The sequence below is a fragment of the Marmota marmota genome, unplaced genomic scaffold (genome assembly GCF_001458135.2).
Source record: "Marmota marmota marmota unplaced genomic scaffold, marMar, whole genome shotgun sequence".
In the NCBI taxonomy this organism is placed as follows: Eukaryota; Metazoa; Chordata; class Mammalia; order Rodentia; family Sciuridae; genus Marmota; species Marmota marmota.
In genome coordinates this window covers 2023593-2038158 of record NW_026000225.1, presented here as the reverse complement: position 1 = coordinate 2038158, position 14566 = coordinate 2023593, and the positions used below count along the sequence as shown (strand labels likewise).

The 14566-nt window shown below is 35.4% G+C and overlaps 1 protein-coding gene across 1 annotated transcript in view; it reads left to right on the top strand.

Moving 5' to 3' along the window:
* Positions 1–14566, top strand: part of Kat6a (lysine acetyltransferase 6A) — a 102601-nt gene that overhangs the window by 84399 nt on the left and 3636 nt on the right. The window contains 7 exon segments of the mRNA XM_015506223.1: positions 1388–1549; positions 2588–2681; positions 4409–4640; positions 5483–5690; positions 6771–7376; positions 10284–10596; positions 12822–14566. Of these exon segments, the coding sequence (XP_015361709.1) occupies positions 1388–1549; positions 2588–2681; positions 4409–4640; positions 5483–5690; positions 6771–7376; positions 10284–10596; positions 12822–14566 (3360 nt within the window).

Here is a 14566-nt window from a genome sequence, read left to right as displayed (position 1 = left end):
AGTTGACTTTGGGGTAGGGCAATGTTTTTTTACTATTGTTTACTCACTACTGAGTTGGATAATTTAGCTATGTGAGAAGCAGAATTAGACCAACCCAAATGGTACCAAGTTCATAAGCTTGACCTCAAAATAAGTTATTTGGTATTTCATTTAATCAAAGGTATCAGTAATAATATATCTTAGTATTTTAGTGCCACTATAAAGGAAAATGTATTGCTAATTATAATTTTTAAACTGTATTTTAAGATGCCAATTTTGCATACGTAAGATGTGATAAAAATGCATCTTAGAATCTATGAAATACAACATTTAAATGAAAAGATTTCTGTTATTTATTTAAAAGGAATATCTTATAGAGATGCACCAAGAGCATTCGTAAATCTTAAGATCATCATGTTAAGAAAAATGCTATATCTGTGAGTCTGTGTTGCTGTTAATAGTAACCTTTAAATTCTTGATTCTCAGCATCATACAGTGAATGTCAGGTATTGAGGACTTGTTATGATCAGTCCTGTTAATTAATACAGTAATAGAATTTTAGGTTGCCTGGGTCCACTCAGACTTTCACTTTCTTGGTCTTTCCTAAGACTTTATTTTAGTTGATTAATAAAGGAGCTCTTCATCTTGTGAGTTAGGAGCATCAGATATGGAATATAGTCCTGTTTACCCAAAATCAAATTGCTTCTCAACTTAAGCATGCATTGTTACATATTTTAAAAGAAGTCATATTAAGTTAATTAGATTGTTGAAGAGTTCAGTTAGCATGCCAGACAATGTCTTGGGAACTAATGTGGTTATCCTGGCAGTCAGGAACATCAGGAGCAGTAGTGTGTAGTGCTCCTGATCCTGGCCAACCTAAGACACTTTTTTAGGGTCTTAACTAGAAACCTGCTTGGTGCTTCCGAGAAGCAATAATTTATACTCCTTCATGCAGCTTTATTTGCGGGTGTAGCTGATCATGGGAGTCAAACCACATTGCTTAAATTGCTGGTAGAGATAGATGTCAGTTATATCATGATTTACCTAATACATGTATTTTAGAAGAGGTTACATTTGGCTCTGTTGTTGAATTAAATACTTTTGAAAATGAATTTTGCCATCCAAAGTATTCCTGTAATTAATCTCAGCAAACTAGATCATTACCTCCCATTTAAGCTATTTCTGCTTTGTCGAAAATGGTGTTTTTGTATATTTTGTTGTCTTAAAACAGCAAGTGTCATAATACTGCCATTTCAAAGGGTAGTTTCCAAGTTCTAGTATGTGTTGCTCACTGACAGCTTCTCTTAGGCTATACTACAGATATCTAGAGATACTTGTAACTGGTGCATATTATTATAGGATTAAAGTGACATTCTGCTGATTACTCTCTCCTGTTTTTTTCCTCTAGGTTGATGGGAACGTGAGTACCATTTATTGTCAAAACCTGTGTCTCTTGGCAAAGTTATTTCTTGACCACAAAACACTCTATTATGATGTGGAGCCATTTCTTTTTTATGTACTAACACAGAATGATGTCAAGGGCTGCCACCTTGTTGGCTACTTTTCTAAAGTAAGTATTGTATCAACTTCAAATGTTTGAATTCTTATGGAAATTTGGGGCAGTCTGCTGATTCTCAGTAGGAGACATGGGAGGATGCAACACCTTCTAGGGTATCATTAGCTTTTGGAGAAGGAAAATAGAAAGAGCATTCAGAAACTTACCAACCACTAGAAGATGCTTAGTAACATTCAACACAGTATATTCTCTTAGGAACATGACTACTGGTAATACGCAAGAGGTAAATGACTCCTGTTCCCATGATGATAACAGTTAGTACTTGTGAAATAAACACAGTCATTACCTCTCTGAGTTCTTTCTCAGCTTAAATCTTCTCTTCCTAATTTGAATTTTCAAGCATAGACATAAGAATAAGATTGGACCATTTTTATTAAAGAATATTTTCTTTTTCCTTAATCTTCCATTCCTTTAGGGGAAAAAAATTCTAGTCAAACAACATTTTAAAAAAATGTACTTGTATATAAGCAAGCCCATGGTAAACTAAGTGTATAAAACAGTTTAGTGCAAAGTATTGGCTTTATAAGAGTTTCCCAAGGCTACTTCATTAGCTAAATATGTATTTAATAATACATTAACTAATATAAAAATGTATTTTTATACACATTCAGGACTATTTTGTGTAAAGTCAGCCATAACTAATAGGGAGTGGGGTAAAAATAATGATGAATCTTCTCACATTGTGCTACATTGATTCATCATTTTGTAGCATTACAGATTATTTGGGACTCAGATTCCTTTGCTGATCTTAGGCATTGATGTGCTGTTTTTGAGTTGCAGGTGTTGTTATTGGATGGCATCATTATATTCTTACTCTCCTGGGATGTTTGCTTTGTGGGGAATGGCAGTGGCTTCACGTTGTCTTATCTTCTCCCAGTGGGATGTGAGGTGTCCTCCGCCCCCATGTACATTGCTATTTCCAAAGGACCAGGGCAGTGGTTTTAGCTGTTAGTCTTTGTTTCTTAATAATTAGCATTACTATTCATTTTACCAGCCTGTTGTTTAAAACATGGCTTCTTTTCTCTCCACCAGGAAAAGCACTGCCAACAGAAATACAACGTTTCCTGTATAATGATTCTTCCCCAATACCAGCGTAAGGGCTATGGCAGGTTTCTCATCGATTTCAGTAAGGACTATATTAACATACTTTCTCATTTTCTCTTCTTGTGGACCAGATAGATAGTAGAGATTTGTAATGATGTATGGGCTCCTAATATCTCTTGTCATATTTTTGTATAGGTCTTAAAAACTTAAAGCCACAAGTTTTTTTGCTTTTGGTTGGACACAAAATATTTTTTAATAGCTAATACTGAATATAATTTTATGTGTTCTGTACCAAATATCTTTAATTTTTACCTGTCCATTTACAATGGAGCTTAGTTTATGCAGTAATACGAACTCACAGCAGTACTGAAAACCTTGTAAAACTATTTAAATCAGTGCTAAAAAGAAGTACAGAAGAAGTATAGCAAATGCCCCATTTTCATTTCCCCATTATCTGAGAAAATGTATGTGTTTTTTAGTTACACATTTTACCTACTGGTTAAAAATTTACAACACAACTTTAAAAATCCTAAAAAAGTGAATGATGCAGGAAGTAATCTGAGTTAAAAGTGAAAACAGTTCAAAGGTCATTGTAGAAATTGCATTCTGTTTTACATGTTGATATTGTAACTTAGAAAGTTAACTGTGTTTTTGCATTAACTTTTATGGTTATATTAATTTGAGGGAATATTTCCCCCCAGACACTGGTATAAAATGGTATTCAAAGGAGTATATGCTGACCTAATGGTTCAAACTAATTTTGATTCCAGTCTTGAGAAGTTAATTCTCACAGACTAGTTAAGGTTGTTCTATTGGACTCTTTCTTTATTTCTTTTTTTCTTTTTTTGACACTTTCAATTATACTCCTAATAATATTTTACTGGAAGTACATGCTGTTGGGTTTTTTTGGTATATTTTCTTGGCCTTTTTGGATTGGCAAGAAGTGAAACTCTGATTTTATAGTAATATTGCTTTGAAATAGGAGTCATGATTGAACATATTAAATATTGTTAAATAGTAAAATTAGGGAAAATATTTTATTTATAGTGATTACCATTTCTTGAGTATATTTTGAGATACAAAATCTGTATGATTATGGTATTTGTTTTACTTTGCTAGTATAATAGATTCTTCTAGATGACCATCCTTACCCTGTTTTGAAAAAAAAAAAAAATTTTAATGACAAAACTACATCTGCTGTGGCCATCTTCATTTTTTATGCTTTGCCTTAAGATTTATGCTTCCCCCCTTCCTTAATTCTTGAGAGTCATGCATTAGACAGAAAGAGTAATAGCACCATACAGTCACAGAGAATTAGAATGATAGGAATTATAAGGAGAGCTTTTGAAGTAAGAAATCATCATCTAATTCACTCATAGAAGAACCACAGTCTTTACTAGGACTACACAAAACTAAGGCATTCTTTTTATATTTCTCAATTCATATATACCAGTTGCCATCTAGTGGTCCAAAGAAAATATGCCCATTACAATAAAAACTGTTCTTGCCATAATCTTATTAATGTGGTCTCAGTTCTGATTTTTTACAGCTTGACTATTTTAACAAAGTGATTTATATTGACTGTAGACAATATTAACCTAATGTCCAATATGTGAAAATTGTATAATCTCCCTGCAAACAGTAATTTCAAGTATTTCTGCTAAGTTGTTCCCTGCTTTTCAAGGAATTTACCTTTGAAATTATTATTGCCTATAATATTTGATTTGATTGTGGAAAGAGAATTATTACTTTGGTGAATCAGACATTTTTAGGATCTCTGACATCTTTGTGATTTGGGGGTTTCTTTAGGTTATTTGTTATCAAAGCGTGAAGGCCAAGCAGGGTCTCCAGAGAAACCATTGTCAGATCTAGGTCGTTTATCCTATATGGCTTATTGGAAAAGTGTAATATTGGAGTGCCTTTATCACCAAAATGACAAACAGATCAGCATTAAGAAGTTAAGCAAGTTGACAGGTATCTGCCCTCAAGACATTACCTCCACACTCCACCACCTACGCATGCTGGACTTCCGTAGTGACCAGTGAGTATCACATCCCTTTGAACACCTTTGAAAGATGAAAAGGTATAAGTTTTGGATCACACAGATTATTGATGAAAGAACAATAACTAATATAAGTGAAACACTTGGTACTGCCACATTATTTTGGTTTCTGTGGTATTTAACTGTATATATATTTTTTAAAACTGTTTTTTCATCCTTTTTTCTAACTTTTGGACATAAGCCACTGAATCTTTTACCTTCTAGCATTGGGATCTCTTATAAAAAGCAACAATTCTGGAAACAATGTCATTAAGTAAAATATATCCATGATTAATTTCCATATAAATGGTACAAAGTGAAATGTGTATTGGAAGGGAGGATAGATAGTTCACCATTGCCTAAATTAGTCATGAAAAGGTCACAAAGAAAGGAGGCATTTGGGGCTGGGGTTGTGCTCAGTGCTAGAGTGCTTGCCTAGCACCTGTGATGCATTGGGTTCAATCCTCAGCACCACATACAATGTAAATAAATAAAGTTATTATGTCTGTCTACAGCTAAAAATATTTTTTTTTAAGTTAAAAAGCATTTGAGCTAAATTAATGGAGAATAGGAAAGAGCTCAAGAGGACAGAAGAAATTGCAGATAGGGGATATATGAGTCAGTAAGTGGTTAAAATAACTTAATTACTATAGTGGAATGTGAGGCCCAACTTCGTATTTCTTAGCTATCTCATTGTGATGGTATATTTCCATATTTCATCTTCCCAAACAGGTTGTTTTGAAGCATCCATCATTGTCATCTTCAGGGTTTTTGGAGATGACATTCATTTTTATGAACATATTGTATATTGGTGGTTGCTATAAACTTTTCTCTGGTTCTAGATTTGTGATTATCCGCCGGGAAAAACTTATCCAGGATCACATGGCAAAGCTTCAGTTGAATTTGCGACCTGTAGATGTGGATCCAGAATGTTTACGCTGGACTCCTGTCATAGTCTCCAACTCTGTTGTCTCAGAGGAGGAAGATGAGGAGGCTGATGAAGGAGAAAATGAAGAACCACAGTGCCAGGAAAGAGAATTAGAGACCAGTGTAAGGACATGAGTAGTTTCTTGTTTTTGACGGTGAACGAATTACATATTTTGGTTTTCATGTATTTTTGTGACATATTACAGTATCTTACCAACAAAATAAGTGCATGTATTTTGTTAGAATTTATGTCAGTGGCAAAAACTTCAGGAAGATTAGGTCTTATTTACCTTTTAGTGTTTTTTAAAGCTTTAGACCATCAGACTTTTTACAGTGTGTTAATTATGACTAAATATTTACCAGAGTGCCAATAAGCAGCTAAATTTTAAGCTGCATTGTAATTGAGGAATCTGAATTGAATCTAAATCTGACACTTATTAAAATGAGGACACATTAAAAAAAAGAACATTAAAGAAATAATAGAAACATGCATATATTTTCAGTAGAGCTCTGAAAAGTTCAGTGGACACACAGATGCCTTTAACTATTAAAAGGGTTGATGGGCTATACTGCATTGCATGTTTTAAGTGTTGTATACTTTTTTTTTTTTTTTTTTAGCAGTGCTTTCATCCTTCATTTCCTCCTTTGTTGGATGTAAAAATATCTAATGCCCCTCTTTAGTGCAGTTTTCAAAATGGAATTAAATATTCAGAATAGAAATAATTTCAGAAATTTTTTTTCATGTTTCTCCAATGTCTTTTTCATCTTGCCTACTCTGAGACCCTAATTTAAAATTTATAAAAACAATGATATTATTCACTTTGTATGTTAAAGGTGGTATTTCATAGTGGTTAAGAGCACAGCTCTAGAGTTAGCCTGCTGGGTTTTTGTCCCAACTTCTTCATTTACTACTATTGAGTGACTTGGGGCAGATCACTTAAGTTTTTCTGTTTGCTGCAGTTGCCTCACTTTCAAGGTGGGGATATATTATTTTTTCACACAGTTGTTATGTGGGTTAAATACATAATACATATAAAGCATTTAAAAGTGTGGTCTACTGCATAGGAAGTATTCATGTTAGCTACTAAATAATAATTTTTCTTTTAAATCTCTGTTTCCTTATTTCTGTATTTTAAAGGGCAGGATAGGTAGATGAAACTAAATAGGGTTAAAAAATTAACCTGTTTTATTTTCCAAAACCAGATAGGAAAATCTCTGTCTCGGGAGAACAAAGAACAAGATTCTTATTCTTCAGTAGAAAGTGAAAAGAAACCAGAAGTTATGGCTCCAGCTAGTTCTACACGTTTGAACAAACAGATCCTTCCCCGTGATAGTCTTCCTGCAAATAGTCAGCCATCTCGGAGGGGCCGGTGCGGGAGGAAGAACAGAAAGACCCAAGAACGTTTTGGTGATAAAGATTCTAAACTGCTCTTGGAAGAGACATCATCAACTCCTCAGGAACAATATGGAGAATGTGAGGAAAAATCAGAAACCTCCCAAGAACAATACACAGAAAGTGAAGAACAATTGACAGCCTCTCAGGAACAGCCAAGCCAGGATGGGAAGCCAGACATTCCCAAAAGAAGATTAAGTGAGGGGGTTGAGCTGTGGCGAGGACAGCTAAAGAAAAGCCCTGAGACTCTGAAGTGCAGATTACCAGAAGGAAATGATAGACTGCCTCGTTGCTATAGTGATGGTGACAGGGCTCTCCTTAGGGGCTTCAGTGAGAGCAGTGAGGAGGAAGAAGAGCCAGAAAGTCCTCGGTCAAACTCACCACCAATTCTTACAAAACCCACATTGAAGCGAAAGGTAATGTTTTCTCTATGTGTTGTTTTTCCTCTAGTTGCAGTTTATTGTGCCCATTTGTCTTCTCCTTCTGTTCTGAAAGAGTAAAGGTAGAAATTCCTAGTATGTTATTTTTTAAACGTTAAACTTCAATGTAGTGTAGCTTATGATCTTCCCAGGGAACATTTGAAATATGTGTGACTTCTTTGGTTCATGGGAATGAACATAGAAGTCAGAAGTTTATTTAAGAGCAAACCATTTTTACCTTGCTGATTGAAGGTAAAATTGTTCAAATCAGGCACAATAAGAGATTAACAACAATAATAGCAAAAATAGAATTCTTAAAACAATATACTATAATAAAAGTTGTGAATGTGGTTTCTCTCAAAATCTTACTATACTTTCACCTTTTCCCTTAAAGGAAGCACTTTACTGTATCTCTTTGACTTATCTCACTTGTAAGCATCACTTCTCTTATGCTTTGGGTACTAAGTAAAATAAGGGTTACTTGGACATAGCTCTATAATACTGGGACAGTCTATCTGATAATTTAGATGGTTAGTGACAGACAGATGGTAACACATAGCGTGAATACATGGAACAAACTAATGATTCACATTTAGGGCAGGAAGGAGAAAGATAGTGTGAGATTTCATCACATCATTCAGAATGGCATGAAATTTAAAAATTGTGAATAATTTCTTGGTTTTCCATTTAATATTTTGGACTGCAATTGACCTTGAGTAACTGAAACCATGGAAAGTGAAACCACTGGTAAGGAGGGACTACCAAATACCAGAAATATCCCAGGCTATATAAAGCAAACTTTTAGCACTGCCATGGGCTAGTAAGACTAAAGGATGTCGGCTCCCTGGATGAGCCCTACTCTGTAGTAATGGGTGACAGCCTTCATCCAAAACAATGAAATGTTTTCTTTCTCTAAAAGGGCCATTTGAAAAATAATGACTTTTTAAGAACATTTTTAAGATACACATCATTATTACAAAAAGTAAAAAAAAGTACAAAGTTCCTACAAAGTCCATACCCAGTTTCCCCTATTATTAACCTCTTAGGTTAGTATGGTATATTTTTCATAATTAATGATCCGTTGTGGGTTAATTAGTTGCCAGAGTCTGTACTTACGCAAATTTCCAGTTTTCCCTAATATCCTTTTTTCTGTTTAGGATCCCATCCAGCATATCGTATTGCATTTAGTTGTCATATGTCTTCAGGCTCTTCTTGGTTGTGACAATTTCTCAGTCCTTCCTTGTTTTGATGGTTTTAACAGTTGTAAAGATTACTGCTCAGGTATTTTGTAGAATATTCCTTATGATATTAGAATGGGGTTATATGTCTTTGAGAAGAAGACCATAGAAGTAAAGTGCCATTCTCAACATATCATATTAAGGGTTTCTATCAATATCTATGTATCAATGTGTTTCATTTACAAGGTATATATTATCAGTATGACTTCTCGTTATTGATTTTAACCCAGGTAGTGCTTGTCAGATTTCTTCATTATCAAGTAACTCTTTTTTTTTTCTCCTTTTGCATACCATACTGGAAGAAAGTCTCACACTTAAGATACGAGTAATTATCCTAAGAGCGGAGTATTTGCACAAATTATTTGCTTGGGAGATTTATCCAATTTCCCGCATATATTGATTTATTCATATATTTGCTTATATCAATATGAACTCAAGACATTCATCTGCTATTTCAATTTATAATCTAATACTATTACATTTTTTAATTTGTTGCCCAAATCTTTCTGTCTTTGGCCATTCAGATCTCTTTCAGTTTTGCTCCTGTCTCTTTAACATACATACCCCCTATCATTGTAGATTTTGTTTTGTTTTGAAAACTTTCTTACTTTCTGGCAGCATAAGATTCTCCAAGTTTACCTTGTGTCTTTCCTGCCATTTCTCCAAGGAGTAAGGCCATTTCCCATCTAATTTGAAAATTGTGTTTTCAGTTAGGACCAGTAGATTTCAAGTAGGCAAAAATTGAACATTGACTAATTCTTCTCTTCATTACATGGTCATGAAGAATATATATTTGCTCTCCTTGGGCTTATATTGCTTATTTGTAAAGTAAAAAAAAAAAATGCTGTTTCCTTGTATAAAAAAGAGAGTGAGAAAAGGAGAGTGAGATCATGTGCAACTACTTTTGACATTCTTAAAGAAATTAGGAATGAAGAGACTATTATGATTTGTATACTAAATAGATATGTGACCTTGAGCAAGTCCTATAGCCTTTTTAGCCTCTATAGTGAAAGGATTGGATTAGATAATTCCTGGCACATCATCTCTATTACTTTGTGATACTTGAATGACATTGTTTATGTCATTCAAGATACTAGGTCAACCCAGTGCAAAGGTGTGCCAAATATGCCAAATTTCAATAGCAGATTTATTTGGTTTTTGAAATGCATCACTAATATCAAGTAAATACATTTCTACTCTATATTTCTACACTCCACTATAACTTTTTTATGGATAGTTCATGAAGATGGCATATAGCTTTACTGAGCTGCTAACCTTCAGAGTATTAGAGTGTTTTATTCCTTTTTTGCTCTTGAGGAAAAAAGAAATAAGTTAATGGACTAGCCTCTGGGTCATTTCATTATTGAAATAAGTAACTCTTTAGGATGTTAAATATAACTGAATTACTGAAAGAAAATTATACCTGCTTTTTGAATGTGCTTGCCTGTTTTTCTGCAAATTCATATTCAATTATTCAACATCTTTGTATTCTTAATACTTTACACATAGTATGTTAATATTTAGAAATAATGTTTAAAATATTTTCTGGCAAAGAGCACCTTCATTTTATATATGCTAATTCTATTAGGTTTTTAAACTCTTTCCATGTTGTTAGTACCCAAAACATTGTTCATTACTATATGTATTTGATTTCTCTATTAAATAGAAACCAATTCTTCACCGAAGAAGGAGAGTCCGAAAGCGCAAGCATCACAATAGCAGTGTGGTCACAGAAACTATTTCTGAGACCACAGAAGTGTTAGATGAACCTTTTGAAGACTCTGACTCTGAGAGACCAATGCCACGGTTAGAACCCACATATGAGATTGATGAAGAAGAAGAAGAAGAAGAGGATGAAAATGACCTCTTCCATAGAGGATACTTCCATCGTTTGTCCTCACAGGATGTTCTCAGGTGTCGATCATCTAAAAGGAAGTCTAAAGATGAAGAGGAAGATGAGGAGTCAGATGATGCTGATGGTATGTTTTACAGAATTGTTTACTTATAGTTTTATTGTCTTTAAATACATAGGGGTAATAGCTGTAAGCCCTTCAACAAAAGGTTGAAAAATGAACACAACTCACTAAGCAAGAAAACAAACGTGGCAATCTTTAAAGTTTGTATCAAATATATCCATGCTGATTCTTCCATTAGTTTCTCCTTTAGTTCGGGACTTGTTTTTGCCTCTGTAGAAAATATTTTACTCTAAATAGTTAGGATGCTGTTCTTTTTTGCCTAATTCTTTCTTATTCTTTATCTGAACTTTTAGTTAGTGGGTGAATGGGACTTAGTATCAGAAAGGTAGAATAGCCATTTACTAGAGTATGTAACTCTCTGGACTTTGTTTTGTTCATTGCTTTGTGCTGAGTGCTTGTGATAGGCAACTTAGCAAATATTGCTAAATGAGTAAATGCTAAGAAGATCATCCTTCAATAAGAGCAGATTCATATAAGTTGGAACTTACCACAGATCTGTTCAGGAGCCCTTCCTGAACCATCTCTAATGTGTCTTATTCAATTAGTAGTAAATTTCTAATGAATAGTAGCAATAGCTCATGAATTTTAAGTTTTATGATATAGATAAAAATCTTATTTACTTTTAAAATAGTTTTGTTTTATTACTCTTTGGAGATACAAAAAATAAGGGCTCATAATATGAGCTAGGTCAAAAACTAGGCTTTTTCATTCTAGCCTTAAGTTTTGCCATCATATATAATGCTTCCCCCATCTATAGTATGTTTGCCTTACCTGGGTTCAAACTGAGCTTTGCTGGGTAAATTTGAAGAAATCAGCTTTCTACTTGGCATCATAAACCTTTAGCTTTTATGCATTAATTTGTTGAGCTTTTTATTCTACTTTTTAAAATCTTTTTTTCAAATCTAGTAAATAACTTGCATTTCCTTTACTCCTATGTTTTTGTATAACATGCTTTTAATACAGTGATAAGATGACTGAATTCTTTACTTTATTTGTGTTATTTTAATGATTCTCCAAAGTTTTATTTGTTATATTTTTGAAATATACTACTAAGAAACTATAAATTTGTCTTGTAAATTTAGCACTTTACATCCTGTTTTTTATCACTCTGCTCTAAAATAGTGTGCCCTGTTTAAATTCCTGATGATTTGGATAGATGTCTCTGATGAAGCCATTTCCTTTCTTTACTTTCAAGTTACCATTAGCTAAACACTTTTAGCTTTCCTTCCCAAATCCCATTCTTGCCTTGGTATTCTTTTTTTTTTTTTAAAGTATGCATCATTTTATTTTTTTTTAATTGGTTGTTCAAAACATTACATAGCTCTTGACATATTATATTTCATACTTTTGATTCAAGTGGGTTATGAACTCCCATTTTTACCCCGTATACAGATTGCAGAATCACATCGGTTACACATCCACTTTTTTACATAATGCCATATTAGTAACTGTTGTATTCTGCTACCTTTCCTATCCTCTACTATATTCTTAACCTTTAAAAATTAATGGGAGTCTGCACAGTGGAGCACATTTATAATCCCAGCGGCTCAGGAGGCTGAGACAGGAAGATTGTAATTTCAAAGCCAGCCTCAGCAAAAGTGAGGTAGTAAGCAACTCAGTAAAACCCTGTCTTCTAATTGAAATACAAAATAGGGCTGGGGATGTGGCTCAGTGGTTGAATCCCCTGAGTTCAATCCCCAATACAAAAAAATAAATAAATAAATGGGGATTGTGAATGTATTTAATGCCACTGAACTGTACACTTATAAATAAGTTAAAATAAGTTTTATGTTATGTATATTTTATCACAGTATAGGGAAAATATATGAAAGTTTTATCTACTAAATATTATTGTGCTTTAACTTATTTGTTTAGGGACTAAATGCCTTGCAGCTATTCCCATCCAAACAACATTGTCTGCAGTAATTGGCTAATAATTCTACCTCAAGTAATGATTTTGTGGAAACTAAGAACACCAGAAAGATGACATGAGTTAAAAGCAGGAAAAAAAAAAAAAAGAATAAGCCAATTTGTCACTTCCATAGTAAAAATAACATGATAAAAGTACTAATGGCTACTTATTATTTGCATCTTTATAAAGCTTATTTATGTTTTACAATCACTGAATAAAAATGATACTTCATAAAATCATTTCTTTTACATGCTGGTCTCCGAAAAAGACAGTAGAAATATAATGTCTTTATTATTTTTTTATCCATCCTATACAGACACGCCTATCCTAAAGCCAGTATCTCTTTTACGGAAACGTGATGCGAACAGTTCTTCCCTTGAGCCAGATACATCCACACCTATGAAAAAGAAAAAGGGATGGCCCAAAGGCAAGAGCCGCAAACCAATCCACTGGAAGAAAAGACCTGGTCGAAAACCCGGATTTAAGTTGAATCGGGAAATCTTAGCCGTTTCTACTCAAGAGCGCATTGTTGAGCCCATTGTTCCCATTCCCAAACCCGGTCGTAAACCCAAAACCCAAGAAAATGAAGAAACTATCGAGCCAAAAAAAGACTTGCCCTTATTGGAAGAAAGAAAGGACGAGGAGATGCATGTGGAAGCAGAAGAGGTTGAAGAGGGAGAGGAAGAGGACACAACCAGCAGTGAAGTTAGAGCCACTTCTCCAGTAGACAGCAGCAACAGTCCCGAAACTGAAATGAAAGAACCTGAAGTAGAGGAGGAAGAAGAGAAACCTCGCATCTTAGAAGAACAAAGGCAGTCAGAAGAAGAGCCACAAGAACTGGAAGAACAGGAGCAAGAGGAAGACGATGAAGTGACCACGGAGGCAAATCAGAATGAAGACCATGATGCAGATGATGAAGATGATGGTCATCTGGAACCTACAAAGAAACAGGAGCCAGAGGAGCAGCCCATTAGAGAAGATATCAAGGAGGAGCCGAGTGGTCAAGAGTCTTTTTTAGATACTAACATGCAGAACAGTAGGGAGACCATAAAGGATAAAGATGAAACAGAACCAGATTCTGAGGAGGAACAGCCTTCCAATGAGACATCTGTGGTATCAGAGCATATGCCGGGGTCTGAGGATGACCATGAAGAAGATTCCAACACTAAGGAAGAATTAATTGAATTAAAAGAGGAAGAAGAGATTCCTCATAGTGAACTGGATCTGGAAACTGTACAAGCAGTGCAGTCTTTGACTCAAGAAGAAAGCAATGAGCATGAGGGAGCCTACCAGGACTGTGAAGAAACACTCGCAGCTTGTCAGACCCTGCAGAGTTACACCCAGACCGATGAAGACCCTCAGATGTCAATGGTTGAAGACTGTCACGCTTCAGAACATAATAGCCCAATATCCTCAGTTCAGTCTCATCCCAGCCAGTCAGTCCGTTCAGTCAGCAGTCCCAATGTGCCTGCCCTGGAGAGTGGTTACACACAGATCAGCCCGGAACAAGGATCCCTGTCCGCACCCTCTATGCAGAACATGGAGACCAGCCCCATGATGGATGTGCCTTCTGTATCAGACCACTCTCAGCAGGTAGTAGACAGTGGCTTCAGTGATCTGGGCAGCATCGAGAGCACCACAGAGAACTACGAGAACCCTAGCAGCTATGATTCCACAATGGGTAGCAGCATATGTGGGAATAACTCCTCTCAGAGCAGCTGCTCCTATGGTGGGTTGTCATCGTCTAGCAGCCTCACCCAGAACAGTTGTGTTGTCACTCAGCAAATGGCAAACATGGGCAACAGCTGCAGCATGTTGCAGCAGAACACTGTCCAGCCTACTACCAATTGCAATATCAAGTCACCTCAGAGTTGTGTGGTGGAGAGGCCTCCTAGTAACCAGCAGCAGCCACCACCGCCGCCACCACAGCAACAACAGCAGCAGCAGCAGCAGCAACAGCAGCAGCAACAACAACAACAACCAGCACCACAGCCTCCACCACCCCAGCCACAGCAGCAGCAACAGCAGCAGCAGCCACAGCAGCAGCCTCAGCCCCAGCAG